The 18,347-nt window shown below is 41.8% G+C and overlaps 2 protein-coding genes across 2 annotated transcripts in view; one reads left to right on the top strand and one right to left on the bottom strand.

Annotated features, from left to right (window-relative positions):
• Positions 1 to 2,033, bottom strand: part of tbc1d8 (TBC1 domain family member 8) — a 49,904-nt gene extending 47,871 nt beyond the window's left edge. The window contains exon 1 of the mRNA XM_080753253.1: positions 1,712 to 2,033. Coding sequence (XP_080609379.1) covers positions 1,712 to 1,838 — 127 coding nt within the window. The 5' untranslated portion in view covers positions 1,839 to 2,033. The remainder of the gene's footprint in view (positions 1 to 1,711) is intronic.
• Positions 2,034 to 4,956: 2,923 nt separating this feature from the next.
• Positions 4,957 to 17,851, top strand: cnot11 (CCR4-NOT transcription complex, subunit 11). Its single transcript, XM_080752519.1, has 8 exons — positions 4,957 to 5,076; positions 6,649 to 7,161; positions 7,550 to 7,714; positions 8,297 to 8,449; positions 13,628 to 13,830; positions 15,200 to 15,402; positions 16,247 to 16,343; positions 16,471 to 17,851. The coding sequence occupies exons 2-8, from the start codon at positions 6,807 to 6,809 to the stop codon at positions 16,666 to 16,668; spliced, it is 1,374 nt and encodes a 457-aa protein (XP_080608645.1). The 5' UTR covers positions 4,957 to 5,076; positions 6,649 to 6,806; the 3' UTR covers positions 16,669 to 17,851.
• The last annotated feature ends 496 nt before the right edge of the window (positions 17,852 to 18,347 follow it).

The raw sequence follows: 18,347 nt of genomic DNA, 5'->3' as shown, positions 1-18,347 counted from the left end.
AACTATTTTTGTACGCCACTGCACAGGGCTTAATGGTTAAAATAAAAATCTATGTGAATAAGCACAGGTTATAAGGTTTTTATATTATATTTTGGTTAATTACCCAGCCATAGTGGAAACCATCATGACAAACATGTACATTGTACAGTACAATGCAGTCCCTGGACACTGTGGACAGGAAGAGCTACTATTCTCTTTTATGAGATGAGGGAAGTCCCGCTGAAGGAAAGACTCAAACAGGATGAATTATCTAGCCCAGTGGTTCTCAACTGTGGGGTCTGTGAATGAATCCCCATAGGATAGGGGGTTCTGGGGAATCCCAGGCAAAATGAGGGTAGAGGGGTAGAAACCGTCATTAGAACACAGAGGGTTTCCGAAGGGTTCCCAGTTCGATCCCGGGTTCCCCCAGAGTAATGTTGAAGAGTCCTTGAGCAAGACTCTGAACCCCTAGTTGGTGAGCAGGTTGGTGCCTTGCATGGTTTCCTCTGCCATCCATCAGTGTATGAATGTGAATGTGTGTGTAAACTAAGCCACTTGGATAAAGGCGCTATATAAATGCACCATTTACTCTCCACTGTTATCTCCCCAAATGAAATGAATCTAGTCAGTATAGTACATGATGTTATGTAATTCAACAAGTAAAACTATAAGCAGTGATGATCCATTAATAAGGATTGTGTATGTATTACATATTGTAGGCTAACCTTGGATCAAGACGGTAATCGGTCACAATACTGTATATGACAGTCTTGTATCAAGGCTAACTGTAGAAGAGGGCTATTAGACTGATAGAGAGACACAGATCTAGAGAGAGAGAATCAGAATCAGGGTACAACTTGTACAATAGGCCTATATGGAAAACTGTCTGACCTGTGAATGAAGCAAAGCAACGAGGAGAATATGCATCTCTGAGTTTAATTACATAATGACAAAGTAGAGTGAGGAGGTCATTCTCCAATAGTAATATTTACAGTATATAACACAGTATATGTTATTACGTTATTATTTGTTAACCAATTTACAGTATATGGTATATAGAGTATTAATGCTAGTCCATCTGTAAGTATGCCACTGCATGTAGCTCATGTCCATAGCCTTAGAAGAACTCCTAACGCTATGGACCAGAGCTAAGTGGCATGGTAGGAGATGGTCTCCCTCCCTAGTACTCTTCCTGACCCTGTAGGAGTCAGACACTGGTTGACAAGTAGCTCTGATAGTTAGGAACCAAATAAGGGATGGACCTCACCCTTTACAGGTCTTTAATTCAGAGTAATGGGGGTGACGGGGGTCCTCAGTGGCCTGTGTATGCATTGCATATGAATAAATGTATAAATAAATAATGTAGGTCGTTGACATTTGAAAGTTAAAGACTGCTTCATACCCTGTATAAAACGACAAAATGTGACATAGCTCTGTACCCCCTCAAACTGTATATTATGTTCCCCATTTTCAACTGTTTGTATTATGTTTTGACACTTGCTTTGGCAATGTAAACGTGTTTTCTCATGACAATAAAGCTCCTTTGAATTGAAATTTACTGTAGGCTGCGACACTGAGAGTGAGAGAGTGAGAGAGAGAGAGAGAGAGAGAGAGAGAGAGAGAGAGAGAGTCCATGGGAACAGATCAGGAGTTGAGGTTTGTTTGTGTTTAGTTGTAGCTTGTAGCTCTACCTGAGATCTTTGTGTTTGTGTTTATCTGTAGGTCTGTCTACCTGAGATCTTCCCCCCGGTGTCTCCATGTCCTCTCCTGCGCTGCAGGAGAAAGAACTCGTTGGACTTCTCCGTCAGCCACAGCTTCAGCGCGTTCTTCAGCAAAACTTCCTCTGGGTTGAGCCACATACTTTCCCACACCAAACCATTTACACAGCAATGACGGGACGGGAGAGGGTGCGCGTGTGTGTATGTGTGTGCGAGAGAGGAGAGAAAGAAAGTAAAACAAATCTTCCCGTTGTTGTCAGCTCCAGAACACGCCTTTATCTACTCTAACGTCCATGATATGGTGCGGTTCCTCTTCCAGCAGCGGTGCTGTTGTGGTGGGTTCATGCTTTCTGCTTCTGTCACTCCCCGAGTCCGTCCAGCGTCCAGAAAGATTTGCAACTGTTTCACTTTCTGCCCCTCGCCCACGAACCTTTCGTTTGCCAACGGGTCTGAGCTGCGTGTATCTATTCTGCATCTAGCTTAAGGGCAAGAACCCAAATTCAGAGTGAACATTTTTAAAGTAAATCTTTGCTTCTGGCCGTTCTGGGGGTCCCTGACTCCTGGAACATAATATTTTGAGATGGGGTTCCGCGGGCAAATACAGATTTTGGGGGTCCTTGACATGACAGATTCAACAAAATGTCATCCTGTTTTCTGAAAAAAAACGTATGAATTGCTATCAGTGTGGTTCTCAAACTTTGTCATGTCAAGGACCCCCAAAATGATATGTATTTGGCCGCGGACCTCCATCTCAAAATGTTTTGTTCCATGGGACGCCCAGGGGACCAGGCCAGAAGAAAAGATTTGACTTAAAAATGTTCACTCTAATGTGGGTCTATTTCTGCATCTAGCTTAAGGCCTCAGACCCGTTGGCAAACGCCATGTTGCGGAGAGCCATGGGAGAGGAGGAGCGCCTTGTTTCCGCGTTTTAGCCAAGGAGTATGTTTGAGGAAGGAGAGGTCAAACTCACGCAAGTTCACTCGCAACACGTTTCTTCTCGGCAATTGGCGACAATAGCCGCCAGGCGGCGCCACTGGACCAACTGGAAAATAGAGGAATATGAAATATGGGCTTATTGTGTTGGAGATTTTTAGTGGAGTCATTTTTATTGGGTTTGTGTGTTTAAAGGACAGTTTTGTTTTGTTACAACAAGGGTTCATATTTTAGAGAAAGAAAATATGAGTTTTAAAATGTTTTTATTTACTTTCTATAGTTTTAGTGATTTTAACTTGCCCCCAACGTTGGGGGCATGCATGCAAGTGGCTAAATATGTATTTTTAGACACAATAAGCCCATTCCCAAGATGCACCGCAATCTTTCATGGGCAGATGTGACTTTTGGGGGCTGGTGTAAATGGTAACAAAGAAATTGCCGGCTTATTGTGTCTAAAAAAATACATATTTAGACACCTGTACGCATGCCCCCACCCACTGAAATCCAAATAGAAAAACACTAGAAAGCAAAAATGAAAACATTTTAACACTAATCTTTTCTTTTCTCTAATTACAATCTAAATTATGAACCCTTCTTGTAAAAAACATTGTTACAGTAGTGCTATGGGTTTAGGTGGAGTCTGAAGAGGTGAGTCCAGGGCCGTTTTTAGCTATAGGCGAGCTAAGCGGCCGCCTAGAGAACCATCCTAGAGGGGGCGCCGAAATGAAGGGAGTGGACCCAAACCGGCCCAAAACCGACTAAAGTCACGCCAAAACCCGTGCATTCGAGAGAGCTCGCATAGAGCGCTGATTAGACGCGCCACGGCCCTGGGTGAGTCTTCAGTCCATGGCGGAAGCTAGGGAGTGAGTCTATAGTTCTAAGTGCAGGGACAGGGAGTTTATTCCACGGTTTGGGGGCCAGGAGGGCAAATTGTCTAAAGTTGTCCTTTAATATCAGGGTCCATGTAGTGATGTAACTTCAATAGCAATACATTCATCAGGCTCCACTTGACCCCCCTTCTCGCTCGATTGATTGATTTAATACTTTATTAGAAGTTTGCAAATAAGGAAAAGCACATGACTGTACAATTCAGATACAATGTCTACCAATAGGATTTAAACCCAAGAAAGCGCAATGGCTTGTTTACATCGGGGAAGACTACAGACTGATGAGCGTGTTCTCTGAGACCTCTCCTTCTTCAATATACTCCTTCACGCGGACCATTGGCTCTTTAATGCCTTTTATATTCTGTAATGCGACGGCGTCGCTCGCTAAAAATGAGCAGATCTTGAAGGCTTGAAATATATCATGACTCGTTCTTTGCTTGTATTGTATTTGACATTTTTATATCTTCAGCCATATAACCTATGACAGATAGACTAGTCTTGGTCTAGCCCTGAATACAGGACTCTCATATACATGAGAGTCCTGGTGCCGCCTCAACATGAGGAGTAGTGGGCAATCGAGCCCTTAACGGTTTGAGCTAGGAACGTCAGATTTCAAAAATAAAGTGCTTACCTAAGCCAACTTTGATAACAATTTGACGCCGCACAACGTTCATTACACGCCGCTACCGGATTGTTGAATAAAAAGCATTTTTGTCCGAAATTATTTTGCTTAACATAGGACGTCCGCCTCTAGTGGACAGTCGCGTCATCTCCGGTTGATCATTGTAGTGAACGGAGATGATGCGATGACGCGACTGTCCACTAGAGGCGGACGTCCTATGTTAAGCAAAATAATTTCGGACAAAAATGCGTTTTATTCAACAACCGGGGAGCGGCGTGTAATGAACGTTGTGCGGCGTCAAATCGTTAGCAAAGTTGGCTTGGGAAAGCAGTTTATTTTTGAAATCTGACGTTCCTAGCTCAAACCGTTAAGGGCTCGATTGCCCACTACTCCTCATGTTGAGGCGGCACCAGGACTCTCATGTATATGAGAGTCCTGTATTCAGGGCTAGTCTTGGTCTTGATCCAATGAACTTTCATGAGTATAATATTAATTTATAAAATAAATAACTATTAAATATTTAATATAAAAGTGCAATTTTAGATGATCTGTAATTTGTGAACGTCCTAAATTGAACAAAGCTGTTTTGAGAAGGAATACGAAGCCTGCCCTTAGCCAACCACTTCTGACTGCATTTCCCACAATGCCACGCCAGCCGAAGTTCAAACGCGAGAGGTCGGGCATGGTCGGGTCAAACCGTTACCGTACTGCGTGCCGGTGTGTCGCGCAGCGAAAAATAGCAGATCTGCAAGCCCACAAGGCGTCGCGGCTCTGATCTAATGTGAGCTTCTAGATCTGCTATTTTCGCTGCGCAGACATAGCAGCCATATCCAGTGTTGTGAACGGAGCTGAACATTATATGCACCTTTTTGACAGCTATACGAAATAGACTTGAAAATCGTTCCAAAACGCCTCAAGGTGGACACGTATGGGCTTTGTAAGTCTATTATGTACACTTTGGATTGATCGGTTGTGACTTTTGTCATACATATTTGGTTTGATTTAGCCACACAAATAAATGACCGCCCTGGTTTTTCAAGAGTTAGCTAGCTATGCTATTGCTAACTAACGTTGTGCTAAAATAAATGAATGAATGGAGTTTGTTGACATGTGTTCCAGTGTTGAGGATAGACAATCTGTGTTATTTAGAGTTGGTTGTTTTACTGATCACTGTACATTATTCACACATACTTGAAAATGTGTCCTCTGCACTTTAATCTGCAAGTATTGTTACTTATAAAGTTGTATTATTTTTTTGTTAAAACAAAACAAAGTGAAGGGAAAAGGATGGTTAAACTCTATTCAGATAGTAATCGCTGTTATAGAGTGTTGGTTAAGTTTGTTCAGGGGAAGTACCTTTTAATATGATTATCAAAGTGGTGGAATAAGTACTTTAATTAGTAAAATGACCAAAACCACCACATATAAATACAAACTTTCACTTGAGTAAAAAGTACCAAAGTATTGATATCACAGTGTACATGTACACTTACTCGTTCTGCAGAATGGCCCATTTAATTAATAATACATTAATTAACGTGTTCATCACTTTTATCTTAACATAATAAATGGATAATGATATACATCATCATTGATCAGTTAAAAAGCAGTGGTTCTCAACCTGTGGGTCCAAATTATTTTTAGGGGTCCCCAGATGATGATGATGCAACATTGTTTTCTCACTCAACAGTAAACAAACCAACATAATAGTATAAGTAGGGTAGGTTTAGGCCGGGTATCTGCACATTTCTAAAGTGACAATTGAAGGACTTCCAAAAAAATCACACCATTACTGTGTCAAAAGTAATCAACTAACTATACAATAAAATAGTCAAACATTGGCCAAGATGTAAAATGAATATAGAATATACTCCGAGACTCGTTTCAAAATCAGGTATCAGGGCGTGTCAACGCTGCTGCTATTCCCAGCATTCGATATTCTGAATCGATAAAGTAATAGATAACATTAGTCAAAAAATCACACCATTACTGTGTCAAAAGTAATCAACAAAGTATACAATAAAATAGTCAAACATTGGCCAAGATGTAAAATGAGGTCTTGCGAGGCATTTTGAGCATTTAGAATGGGCTAGTTTCACAATATTTATCGAGTCAAACAAAAGATAATGCCTCTCAACTCCTACAATTCCAAATGCTTGTCAGGGTGGGGGGGTCCCCAGTTCACGAGTTAAAGTATGACTATGTCAAAGTAGGCAAAGCTGTCAAATAAACGTAGTGGAGCAATATTTTCCCCTGAGATGTAGTGGACTATAAGTATAAAGTAGGAAATAAAAGTCAATGACCTCAAAATTTAACATGAGTAAAGTAGATATACTCGTAGCTTTCCACTGGTGGTTATTATTAAAGTAACGCTGTAAAGCTTTCAGTTTAAAAAGTTATTATTTTATATAATCTGCCGCTGATGATAAATGTGTTGTGTGACTACTTAGTTTCTCTCTCTCTCTCTCTCTCTCTCTCTCTCTCTCTCTCTCTCTCTCTCTGTTTTTAGTCATGAGTCTCTTCCCCACACTGAGAATTGCAGTGCACACACACACACAGACAGACGCTGTGATGACCACGTAGCCCACCGGAGGAGGCCGTTGCCCGAAAATTACCCACCGCCCCCCTCCCCAATTAAGTGAGACAGTTATGACTTCAGATTGTTGAATGATCAGCACGGAGCCGCTCGCCCTCCTCGACATGACGCTGGCCCCCAAGGAGCTGTCCAACCTGCTGGGCATCATCTCGGAGGAGGCCTGCACCAACACCTTCGAGAGCCTGTCGTCGGCCTTCCACCACTACTTCGGCAAGGCGGACCACTTCCGCGTGGGCTCGGTGCTGGTGATGCTGCTGCAGCAGCCCGACCTGCTGCCCAGCTCGCCGCAGCGCCTCACCGCCCTCTACCTGCTGTGGGAGATGTACCGCACCGAGCCGCTGGCCGCCAACCCCTTCGCCGCCGTGTTCGCCCACCTGCTCAACCCCTCCCCCATGGGCGGGGAGGAGCACGAGAAGGTGCACTCTGGTGGGTCTGACTTAGAAAACAAAATGTAGAATCCTGGTCTCTATTCTGCCTCCCCCTGGCCAGCCGAAGCGCCTGATGGAGGGGAAAGGAACTGGTTGGAATAACGTGTTCCTTCCACGCGCTACGTCCAACAGGGAAAACTCCCCCCTGTCAGGTGAAAAGAAGCAACTGGGACGCCTCATGCATATAAGGAAGCATGAGGTCAGTCTGTTGCTCTCCCCAGGTTGGCAGAGGGAGTGTAGCGCCCAGGATTACATTAGATAATTGACACCGGGTGAAAAGTGGGTTACAAAATCGTGGGATAAAAAATTTAGAATTAGATCATTATGTAACTTTCTTTTTTTACAACATCAACATGTAACTGACTGTGCATTGTGATCCGGTCCAGGTTTCCTGCCACCCATCACCCAGCCAGAGAAGTTCTTCCTTTCCCAGCTGATGCTGGCCCCGCCCAGAGAGCTGTTTAAGAAGACGCCCCGGCAGGTGTCCTGCATGGATGTCAGCAACATGCCCCAGTCCATAGACATCAGTGGACTGCAGCTAGCCTTAGCAGGTACATGGAGCCAAACATCTAAACCATGAGTATTCAACAGGGGGTCCGGGACCCCTAGGGTGTCCTCAGAGTTACTGCAGGGGGTCCTCCAAATCTTCAAGTTTTTTTTAACCACTTGAACATTCTGAGAACTTTAGGCAAAAATAGCAGATCTACCCAAATGGACCCTTACGGGTCCATTTGGTTTCATTTGTATGATGTCAGAGTTACATTTGTAAGGGTCAGATTTCCTCCCAAAAGGAACCCAGAGAGTCCCTGGACCCCACTTTGAGTACCACTGGTCTACATGGTCTGTTACTCCTTTTTCTTTTAGTTTTTGTTACCTTGTACTGTAGGTGGTTGTACTGTTAAGTAACTTTAAAAATAACCATAAAAACCAACATGAAAAAGAATCGTGATAAGATTGTGTATCATGATACCGCTTGGAAAAATATTGTCATATTGTATTTTTCCATATCGCCCACCCTTACCGACAGTAATGATTGTTATAATATTTATATGTTTGCAAATCCTATACAGTTTACTAAATATTTAGCATGGTTCACACTGTCCAGGTTTGTAATCATAAGCATGTGTGTACAGAGCGCCAGTCGGAGCTGCCCACACAGAGCAAGGCCAGTTTCCCCAGCATCCTGAACGACCCCGATCCTGATTCGTCCAACTCGGGCTTCGACAGCTCAGTGGCCAACCAGATCACAGAGTCTCTGGTGACGGGACCCCGCCCTCCACTAGAAAGTAAGTAAGCAAGCAAGCATTGCCATCAGCTTTTAACCACTTAAACCCTAGCAGCCCTATTCTCGGGGAGCATTTGCCGAATATAGCTGAGCTTGTAGATGGGCTATTTTTGGCGAAAGGTATTTGGTTTTGAGGGGGGGGGGGGGGGGGGGGGGGGATTACGACCAAGTACAGAGCCAACCCCGGTCAGCAAAGTATTAGTTTACTGAATATAGAGGGAGTGAAGTGGCTAATTAACTTTATTGATCAAAAGAAGAGAGACTTGTTTCAAAATCAGGTATCAGGCGTGTCGATGCTGCTGCTATTCCCAGCATTCGATATTCTGAATCGATTAAGTAATAGATAACATTAGTCGCTAAGAAAACAATCGATAGTTGCAGCTCTAATCCAGTGATTATCAACCTGTTGCCCAAATTATTTTGGGGGGCCCCAGATGATTAACTTAATGTGCAACATTGTTTTCTCACTCAACAGTAAAAATCAAACCTCGGTTCGAAGTGGAGCGGTGAATCTGTGTGTGTGTGTGTGTGTGTGTGTGTGTGTGTGTGTGTGTGTGTGTGTGTGTGTGTGTGTGTGTGTGTGTGTGTGTGTGTGTGTGTGTGTGTGTGTGTGTGTGTGTGTGTGTGTGTGTGTGTGTTTGTGCCTGCACAACAGCGCCCCTCCTTTAACTTGTGTGGCCACTCAAGGTATTGCCAGGCTACAGACATACCCAGCCAGCCAGCCAGCCACAGACATACCTGTCTATTGGGAGCGCTTTCACCGCTCCAACAAACCAGCATAAAGTTCAAGTGTATAGAGGGTATCTGCACATTTCTAAAGTGACAATTTGAGGATTTCTTTTATACCCTAAAAGGACAAATTAAATATTGGTCAAATTGTCAAATATTAGAGGCAGAGATTGTGAAAAGCATGTAGATATGCTATTTTCACAATCGAACCGTGTTATACAGTACATAAGGTACCTTTCACTCCAAAATTGAAAAGTGTACAACAGGGCGGTCAGGACCAGGGTCAATGCTGGAGACAATGTGGTAAAATGATGGCACTTCCACATCTTTTGGGAATGTCCCTTAATTCAGCCCTACTGGCGAGAGGTCATCAAAGAAATCAGAGCTATTTTTGGAATAGAAATTGAATGTTCTTTTTGTTACATTGTATTTGGGGAAAATTCCTGTCAAACTCCAGGACTCATATCTGTATAAAACCATCTTGGCTGCTTGCAAGAAAGCCATCACTCGGAAATGGCTACAGGTCACAGGATTTCTTACTGGGTACCACAAACCATGTTATGACTCTCCACTAGATGGTGCCTTGTCACTAGAGCATTTTGTTCCAGAATTGTAACTCACTAGAAATTTGCGGCCCTTCGGGCCGCAAAATCCTAGAGTTCGGGCCGCTGCGCGGCCCTCACCGCCATGTTGCGGCAGCATGGTGTGTACCCCAGAATAGAGATGAATCTACAGCACGTTGCCCTGTTTGCAGTGTCTGTGGATTGGATAGTCTATTGGTGAAGTGAATGAATAGGCTCTCCCCTATCCTGCTGTCCGGAGGCGGAAAAACGGAAGCACTAACACACAGCAAGAGTGGACAGTCTGGACACGGACTACTGACAACCTACTATTAGTCCCATTTAAGTTAACTGTTCTGTTGTGCTGATGTCACTCTGCTCATTGATACTTTGACTTAAGCATAAAATGTGTGTACTTTTTCCACCACTGATTTGATTTCACACGTGTTACCTTTCAACATCACAGCAAATGAAACGGCAGCTTTTAATCTATGCATAAGATAAAATAATAATAATATTGAAAAGGCTAATTGAAAAAGGAGGGCAGTATGAGTTTGCGATGAATTTATCATGGTTAAAGTGGTTTGAAGTTACAATGGGTTTGTACAGAAAGGGGTGTGTCTAATAAAATATCAAATATCTAAATCTGAATCAAGCAACTTAAAAACTGTCTCTCAAAAGGTAGAAGCTGAGTAGATGATGAATTGATCCAAAAATGTTTTGAAAGTGAAATATCAAGGGACAAAAGGTTTTAAAAATATATGTAGGCCTATTTCCCTGTATTTATTAAGGAAATGTACAAATGAAATGAGATTTAAAAGCAAAAAGAAATACATCTAAACACATCTGTTTTTTTCAGTGTTTGCAACACTATACTCTAATATACTACCTATATTGAGAAATAAGATAGCAGGGGCACTACTGGTATCCCTCAAACCACTGGTAATATGAAAGGACTTTTACTTGTAACAGAGTATTTCTACAATGCAGTATCGTGAGCTTGTAGATCTGCTATTTGCAAAATATTTTTTGATATTTTAAAATGGACATTATGCCTTCTGAGTACTTTTTAAGTTAATTTTGAATTCCAGACTTTTACTTGTACAAAGTATGGTTATTACTCCACTACATTTATGCTGTGATAACTTTAGATGCATTGTGAGTTTATATATCTGCTATTTTCAAAATACTTTTATATTTGAAAAGGGACATTCTGCCAAAGTACCTCTGAGAGTGGATTCCCCACTGCCAATGTGTTTCAATGACAATGGAGCATTCTTTTTCTTTTTTCTTTTTTTTTGCAGAAATGCTCATTGAAATGCATTGGCAGAATTGGGAAATCCAATTCAAAGGCATGAGAAAACATACGTTTACATTGCCAAAGCAATCCACTCTCATAGTGACTTTGTTGTGGGAGCAGTAGCAATACTTTTGTACTTTTGAGTAAATGTTGAATTGCAGACTTTTACTTGTAACTGAGTATTTCTACATTGCCGTACTGATACTTTTACTTAAGCAAAACATTTGTGAACTTTCTGTCTGTGTGTCTGTCAGCACAACGACCATGATCTGGCGATTGACATTATTTATTTCATAGTTAAATGATGGGGCGCAAAAGTATTGCTGGCGAGTGGCGACCATTAGTGTCCATTGATCATTGTGAAGGAGTAGTGATACTTTTACTTAAGTAAAACATTTGAGTACCTTTTACACCACACATGCATTTCTTTTCCTCTTTTCTATTCAGACACATTACGGTATTTCTGTCTTTCATTTTTTTCTTTTTACACCACACACGCACCACTTTTTTTTCTATTCTGACACATTACGGTATTTCTGTCTTTCATTATTATATAAGAGAGAAAAATACTTTATATCGCTGACTTTACTTTTTTGACGCCTTCAATTATCATGGTAACTTTAGATGCATTGTGAGTTTATATATCTGCTATTTTCAAAATACTTTTATATTTGAAAAGGGACATTCTGCCAAAGTACCTCTGAGAGTGGATTCCCCACTGCCAATGTGTTTCAATGACAATGGAGCATTCTTCTTCTTTTTTTTTTTTTTTTGCAGAAATGCTCATTGAAATGCATTGGCAGAATTGGGAAATCCAATTCAAAGGCATGAGAAAACATACGTTTACATTGCCAAAGCAATCCACTCTCATAGTGACTTTGTTGTGGGAGCAGTAGCAATACTTTTGTACTTTTGAGTAAATGTTGAATTGCAGACTTTTACTTGTAACTGAGTATTTCTACATTGCCGTACTGATACTTTTACTTAAGCAAAACATTTGTGAACTTTCTGTCTGTGTGTCTGTCAGCACAACGACCATGATCTGGCGATTGACATTATTTATTTCATAGTTAAATGATGGGGCGCAAAAGTATTGCTGGCGAGTGGCGACCATTAGTGTCCATTGATCATTGTGAAGGAGTAGTGATACTTTTACTTAAGTAAAACATTTGAGTACCTTTTACACCACACATGCATTTTTTTTCCTCTTTTCTATTACGGTATTTCTGTCTTAATTTTTTTTCTTTTTACACCACACACGCACCACTTTTTTTTCTATTCTGACACATTACGGTATTTCTGTCTTTCATTATTATATAAGAGAGAAAAATACTTTATATCGCTGACTTTACTTTTTTGACGCCTTCAATTATCATGGTCAAGGGGAAAAACGCGTGCGTGCACACACAGCGCGTATGGTACGGCCCGGGTCCATTTGGTACCGGGAGCCGGGAGGCAGTGAAGTTTGTCGCGGAATAGGACTGCACCATGCTAAAAAGTAAAAAATATCCCCGCCGTCTGTCTCTCTCTCCCTGTCTCTCTCTGTTGATGTCAAGCTGTGCGTGTGTGTGTGTGTGTGTGTGTGTGTGTGTGTGTGTGTGCGCGCGCGTGCGTACTGGGCTGTTACACCGCAAATGTTGACCTATAGAATCTGGTGACAATGGTTGCGTTCACTGCATATAATGTAAACAGACGTTAATAAAGTATTGGTGAGGCGATGATGTGGTGTAGGCCTATACTGTTTGATTTGCGTTGTAGATGACAACTATTTGAGGGGACTATTAACGCGAGTGGGCGGCCAATAGTGAAATACGGACGTTACCGCGATTGAGATGAAAGAGAAGTAGTAGAAAGTTGTGAGCTAACTATTAGCTATTTGGCTAACTGTTTCCTTTCCGGGTCGAGTCGGTCGACTTGAGGCTATTTTATACAGAGGCAAAAGATGACGGTAATAACGAATACAACTGTATACAGAGGTTTGTAAACTACATCTTGCAAAATTGGCATGAGTGTTTGAATTTGTAAGCTATATTTAGTCGATATTTAGTACGTCTTGGCCAAGTAGTTTGGTTTTAAAATAGCGGGTGATTGCAGGGGCGTCAATTGGGTATTGCAGGGGTATGCAGCTGCCATACCTTGGCTACAGGGGGAAATAATAAAAATGTACTTTTCATCATGCCTGTTGCTAAGGTATGGCAACATGACTGGTGTCTAGTCATGTTGCCATACCTTACCTTTTTCTGAACTGACGCCACTGGGTGATTGTTGACCCGGGAGTAGATGAGTTACTCCGATGTAATTTAAAGATTGAATGAATGAATGTTAAAAAAGAAAATGTAATCCATTAATTGGTTTACCCTTGTGATATAATGCCCACCTCAACACAACTGTTCTTTTGTTTGCCTGTTTTTATTCTTTATTCAAATTTCTTTCCTTTCCTTTTTCTTATTCACTTTGTTTGTGCCTTTCTCACATCTGTATGTCTATTGATAATAATAAAAAATAAGTTAAAAAAAATAGAAGAGTGTGGGTGGGTCCCCAGTTAAAATATGATTCTAATCTGACGACGGCGTCTCTCCCTCCCTCCCAGGCCACTTCCGTCCAGAGTTCATCCGGCCGGCCCCGCCCCTCCACGTGTGCGAGGACGAGCTGGCGTGGCTGAACCCCACAGAGCCGGACCACTGCGTCCAGTGGGACCGCTCCATGTGCGTGAAGAACAGCACGGGAGTGGAGATCAAACGCATCATGGCCAAGGCCTTCAAGAGCCCACTGTCTGCCCAGCAGCAGTCTCAGGTTAGGGAGAGAGGGTGTGTGGGTGGTAACCAATCTGTTCGCCCTCCCAGCCGTTCGCACTTAGTTTTTTCCGCCGACCTCACACTCACCACACTGACCGCTCAGTGTTTTTTTTTTTGTATACTTGTTTTTTTTTTTACTGAGGATAAGATGATGAATAAGTTTAGGGTTATACAGTTTAGAGTTACCAGCCAGGCAGCCAGCCACTGCAGAATAGGACCTAAACTCTGTATAAAATAGCTAATATGACATGAAGAGTGGTGTAAAGTAACTAAGTACATTTACTGAAGTACTGTACTTAACTACAATTTTGAGGTATTTTTTTTTATACTTTACTTGAGTATTTCTAATTTCCAATACTTTTACTTCTACCCAACAAAATCTCGGATACAAATATTGTACTTTTACTCCACTACAATTATTTGAAAACGTATGTTTCCGAGACCGTGTACCATTACGCCGGATAGACGCCCGAGGCGAATGGCCGGGAGGGCGAACAGACTGGTATCCGTATGGGTGCCAGGTTGGGCGCAGCATATTTTCCTGAGCCAGACTATCTATTGCCTCCTACAATTTTAAAATGCTTCCGACATACTTCTGGAGTCTGGAAGCTTTGAAAATGATAAGAGGAAGTGACCCAATCACACACATTTATCCTAATAGAAATCATAATCGCAGCATATATGGCTTGCTGCTTATCAGCATATATGGAAATTCTAAAATAAAATGATATGATGAGATGTTTTAAAATATATTTTCGTGAACGGAAATGACTAACGGATGACCGCTTCCGTTCTTGGATTTCGGGATGTGTAGTTCCACAAGTTCTTACATGTGTGACACCCCATGTGCCACTAAGTTTAAATCAGGCATATGGATTTCTCTTTTTGTTTCCCTTCTGCCATTGTCCCTCTTAAAACTTGTTTCAGTTTAATAAGTTATTCATCACTAACAATGCCACATTCATTTGCCAGAAACTTATATTGTTTCTGAACATGTTTGATGTCACACAGTGAGACTTTAACCCAGGTTTTCTAGATCCTAACAGTTTTCTGATGTTTCTCTGTCAAGTTTGATGTTCTCAAACATTTTCATGTCAACCCCCTAGAATGATATGTTTTTGCCCACGAACCCCCATCTGAAAATATTTAGTTCCAGGAACCAAGAGAAAGAAGGATTTGCGTTAGAAATGTCTGCTTTAAAAAAATATTTACATTCAAAGATTTGCACACATTTTCAGTGCTGCGCTGTGAGCTTGTGGATTTGCTATTTTTCAATAGATGAAGCATGAAATATTGGTTAAAGTGGTATTCGTACCCGGTCTAAATGGGTTAAATAAATGTAACCTCATCTTTCTCATCCCCTGCAGCTGCTGGGTGAGCTAGAGAAGGATCCTAAGCTGGTGTACCACATCGGCCTGTCGCCAGCCAAGCTGCCTGACCTGGTGGAGAACAACCCCCTGGTGGCCATCGAGATGCTGCTCAAGCTGATGCAGAGCAGTCAGATCACCGAGTACTTCTCTGTGCTGGTCAACATGGACATGTCTCTGCACTCCATGGAGGTGGTCAACAGGTAGATTGGACAAGTTAAGAAAGCCTGACTTATACAGATCAATCTTTAAAAAAAAAAAAATAGTATATTGTGTAAAAGTACATTTTCTTGAAACCTTCATATATTTTTTTGAAACTTTCATATGTTCTAGATACTGTACATTGCACATTCAGTGAATTATTCCACCTTTTCTTTCAAGATTTAGAATTTGTATGGCATACAGCTCATGAATATCAAGTCCATATTTCAAAATATTACAATATTACACAAGACTCAAAACAAGGACTTATAATAGATAAATGTCAACCTTCTGAAGTCAGAGTAGCTTGAAGTCCAGTGGGAAGTTTCCGCAGTCAGTTATGATTTGGGGTGCTAGGGCATCTGCAATGCTTTTTTTTTTACACAATATTCTGTTATTATTTTTTTTTTAGATTGATCTGTACTTGGCTGCATCATGCAGATCAGCCGCTGCATGACATGTCATGTATGCATGATTGCGCGTCACCGGCACTCAACTAAGTATAAATCACTGTCAACCTTATTGATTTAGTCTGTATGACCATTTTCCATCATCATGTCGGCAAAAGTTGGGTGCGCATGCAGACAAAATGCTGTAGATGACTGACTCCTTTTTGGTGCCAGGCCGTAAAATCTTTTACACCTGGCGTGTTAGTGTGACCCTTTTCTTAAACCAGAACATTAAAAGGTTTATGTGTGTGTGTGTGTGTGTGTGTGTGTGTGTGTGTGTGTGTGTGTGTGTGTGTGTGTGTGTGTGTGTGTGTGTGTGTGTGTGTGTGTGTGTGTGTGTGTGTGTGTGTGTGTGTGTGTGTGTGTGTGTGTGTGTGTGTGTGTGTGTGTGTGTCAGGTTGACGACAGCTGTAGACCTCCCTCCAGAGTTCATCCACCTCTACATCTCCAACTGCATCTCCACATGTGAGCAGATCAAAGACAAGTACATGCAGGTGAGGAGAACGGGATTATATATCTGCTATTGAAAAATAGCAGATATAGAATCTGGTGCAAGTCATTTGAAAGGTGAAATTCATTGCATAATATTTTCTCACATCGTTTCCTTTCTTTCGCTCGTAGAACCGTCTGGTGCGTCTGGTGTGCGTCTTCCTCCAGTCGCTGATTCGCAACAAGATCATCAACGTGCAGGACCTGTTCATCGAGGTGCAGGCCTTCTGCATCGAGTTCTCGCGCATCCGCGAGGCCGCCGGCCTCTTCCGCCTCCTCAAGACCCTGGACACGGGAGAAAACCCCACAGAGGCCAAGCCTGCCAAATAACCTTCCCTACAGAGTGCCTGTAGGTTTTCTGACTAGAGACGGGAATAGTGGCCCTAGCTGCCATTTCATGCCCCCTGTTAACCCGTTAAGGCCTAGAATTATTTAATGCTTTAACTATTGAAAAATAGCAGATATACAAGCTCACAGCCTGGCACCGCGCTGTGAGCTTGTAGATCTGCTATTTTTGAAAAATCATGATTTGTTTTTGCAAGTCTTTGAATATATATTTTTAAAAAGCGAACATTTGTAACTCAAATATTTGCTTCTGGGAGGGGTCCATGGAACGAAATATTTTGAGATGGGGGTCCGTGGCCAAATACATGTCATTTTGGGCGTCCTTGACATGAAAAGGTTTGAGGACGACTGATTTATAGGAAGGATTTAGAAGACATTTTTAGTATCGGGTCAAAAATATTCAAAGACTTGCACAAAACGCGTTGTGAGCTTGTATATCTGTTATTTTTTAATAGTTAAAGCATAAAATAATGGTTAAAGTGGTTCAAATCTAAAGTGACACAGATTTGCGTTCAGGCCTAAATGGGTCGGAGAACGCCCACAGCGGCTTGGTACATGGACCCCACTCCCCTCATCCACTCAGCAATCATTGGGTTTCTCAAAGTGGGGTCAAAGTGGTTAATTTCACTATAATTCTACCAGCTGAGAGACGTGTGAGAATATACTTTTTAAGAATAACTGTTCGGATCATTGGTTTCACTTTCTCAAACCTTCTGTACACTAAAGACAAGTGTAGAATTATGTACTTACTAATCTAACAGCTAAGATCTCTTATGGTGGGGCCCTGGCAACAAAATCTTTTCAGATGTGGGGTCCATGGCCAAATGCGTATCAACTTGGGGGTCCTTGACATGGAAAATGTTTGAGAACTAGTGCTCTAAGCATCTTTGATATCGATAAGGGCTTCGTTCCCATGCAAATAAAAAGAGAAACTATAATGTTTTCGTTAAGATGCTTTTGGGGAGCTCGGTAGTTTGGAGAACACTAGCCGAAGCGAGGCTCAGTATTGTAAATATTTAGTTATCTACTGTAATCATCAGACTCAGATCTTACTGTTCTTTCCAAGTCGCCTGCAGCTCCATTCAAAACCTACTATTTTTACGTATCCCTTTTCTGGAAGAAAAAAAGAAACTATGGACTTAATTTGAAAACGTTTTTCTCTCCTTTAGAGACTGATGCTCATGTTTATTGTTACATTAAACAAAGATTGAAAAGTGTCTTTCAGTTTGCTTGCTTGTGCTTTCTTTCATTGTTTGCCTCAATATATACAGTACGTACACTACACTAGAGTTCTCAAATTCTGCTCGAACCCGACCATACCCAAACCCGACCGACGTTTTCGGGCCGGGTAGGGCCTAAAATGTATGCCAATTAGTTAGGCCGTGTAGGGCCTCGGGCCGGGCCTTATTTCGTTGAGAACTCTACAGTCTACACTACACCGGCAGTTTTCAAACTCTGTGCCAGCGTAAATCTCAAGGCACAGCTATATAAGCAACGTGTTGAGCTTATAGATAGGCTGCAACGAGTTGAGCTAGGGGCTGTTAAGTATGACATCATTTTGTAGGCAGAGGAGAATTTCTGCCCCCAGTTTCCGTGAATCTTTTTGCTATTTATACTATTTACACATTTTTCTTCTCTTTGTTGTTGAAAGGAAAGTGTTAGAA

Source organism: Nannobrachium achirus (genome assembly GCF_963921795.1).
Source record: "Nannobrachium achirus genome assembly, chromosome: 22".
NCBI classification, from domain to species: domain Eukaryota; kingdom Metazoa; phylum Chordata; class Actinopteri; order Myctophiformes; family Myctophidae; genus Nannobrachium; species Nannobrachium achirus.
This window is presented reverse-complemented; position numbering and strand designations above follow the sequence as displayed.

Coding starts and splice junctions, on each gene's coding strand:
- cnot11 (XM_080752519.1), top strand. CDS start 6,807: ATGATCAGCACGGAGCCGCTCGCCCTCCTCGACATGACGCTGGCCCCC. Junction 7,162..7,549: donor GCACGAGAAGGTGCACTCTG/GTGGGTCTGACT, acceptor GATCCGGTCCAG/GTTTCCTGCCACCCATCACC. Junction 7,715..8,296: donor ACTGCAGCTAGCCTTAGCAG/GTACATGGAGCC, acceptor ATGTGTGTACAG/AGCGCCAGTCGGAGCTGCCC.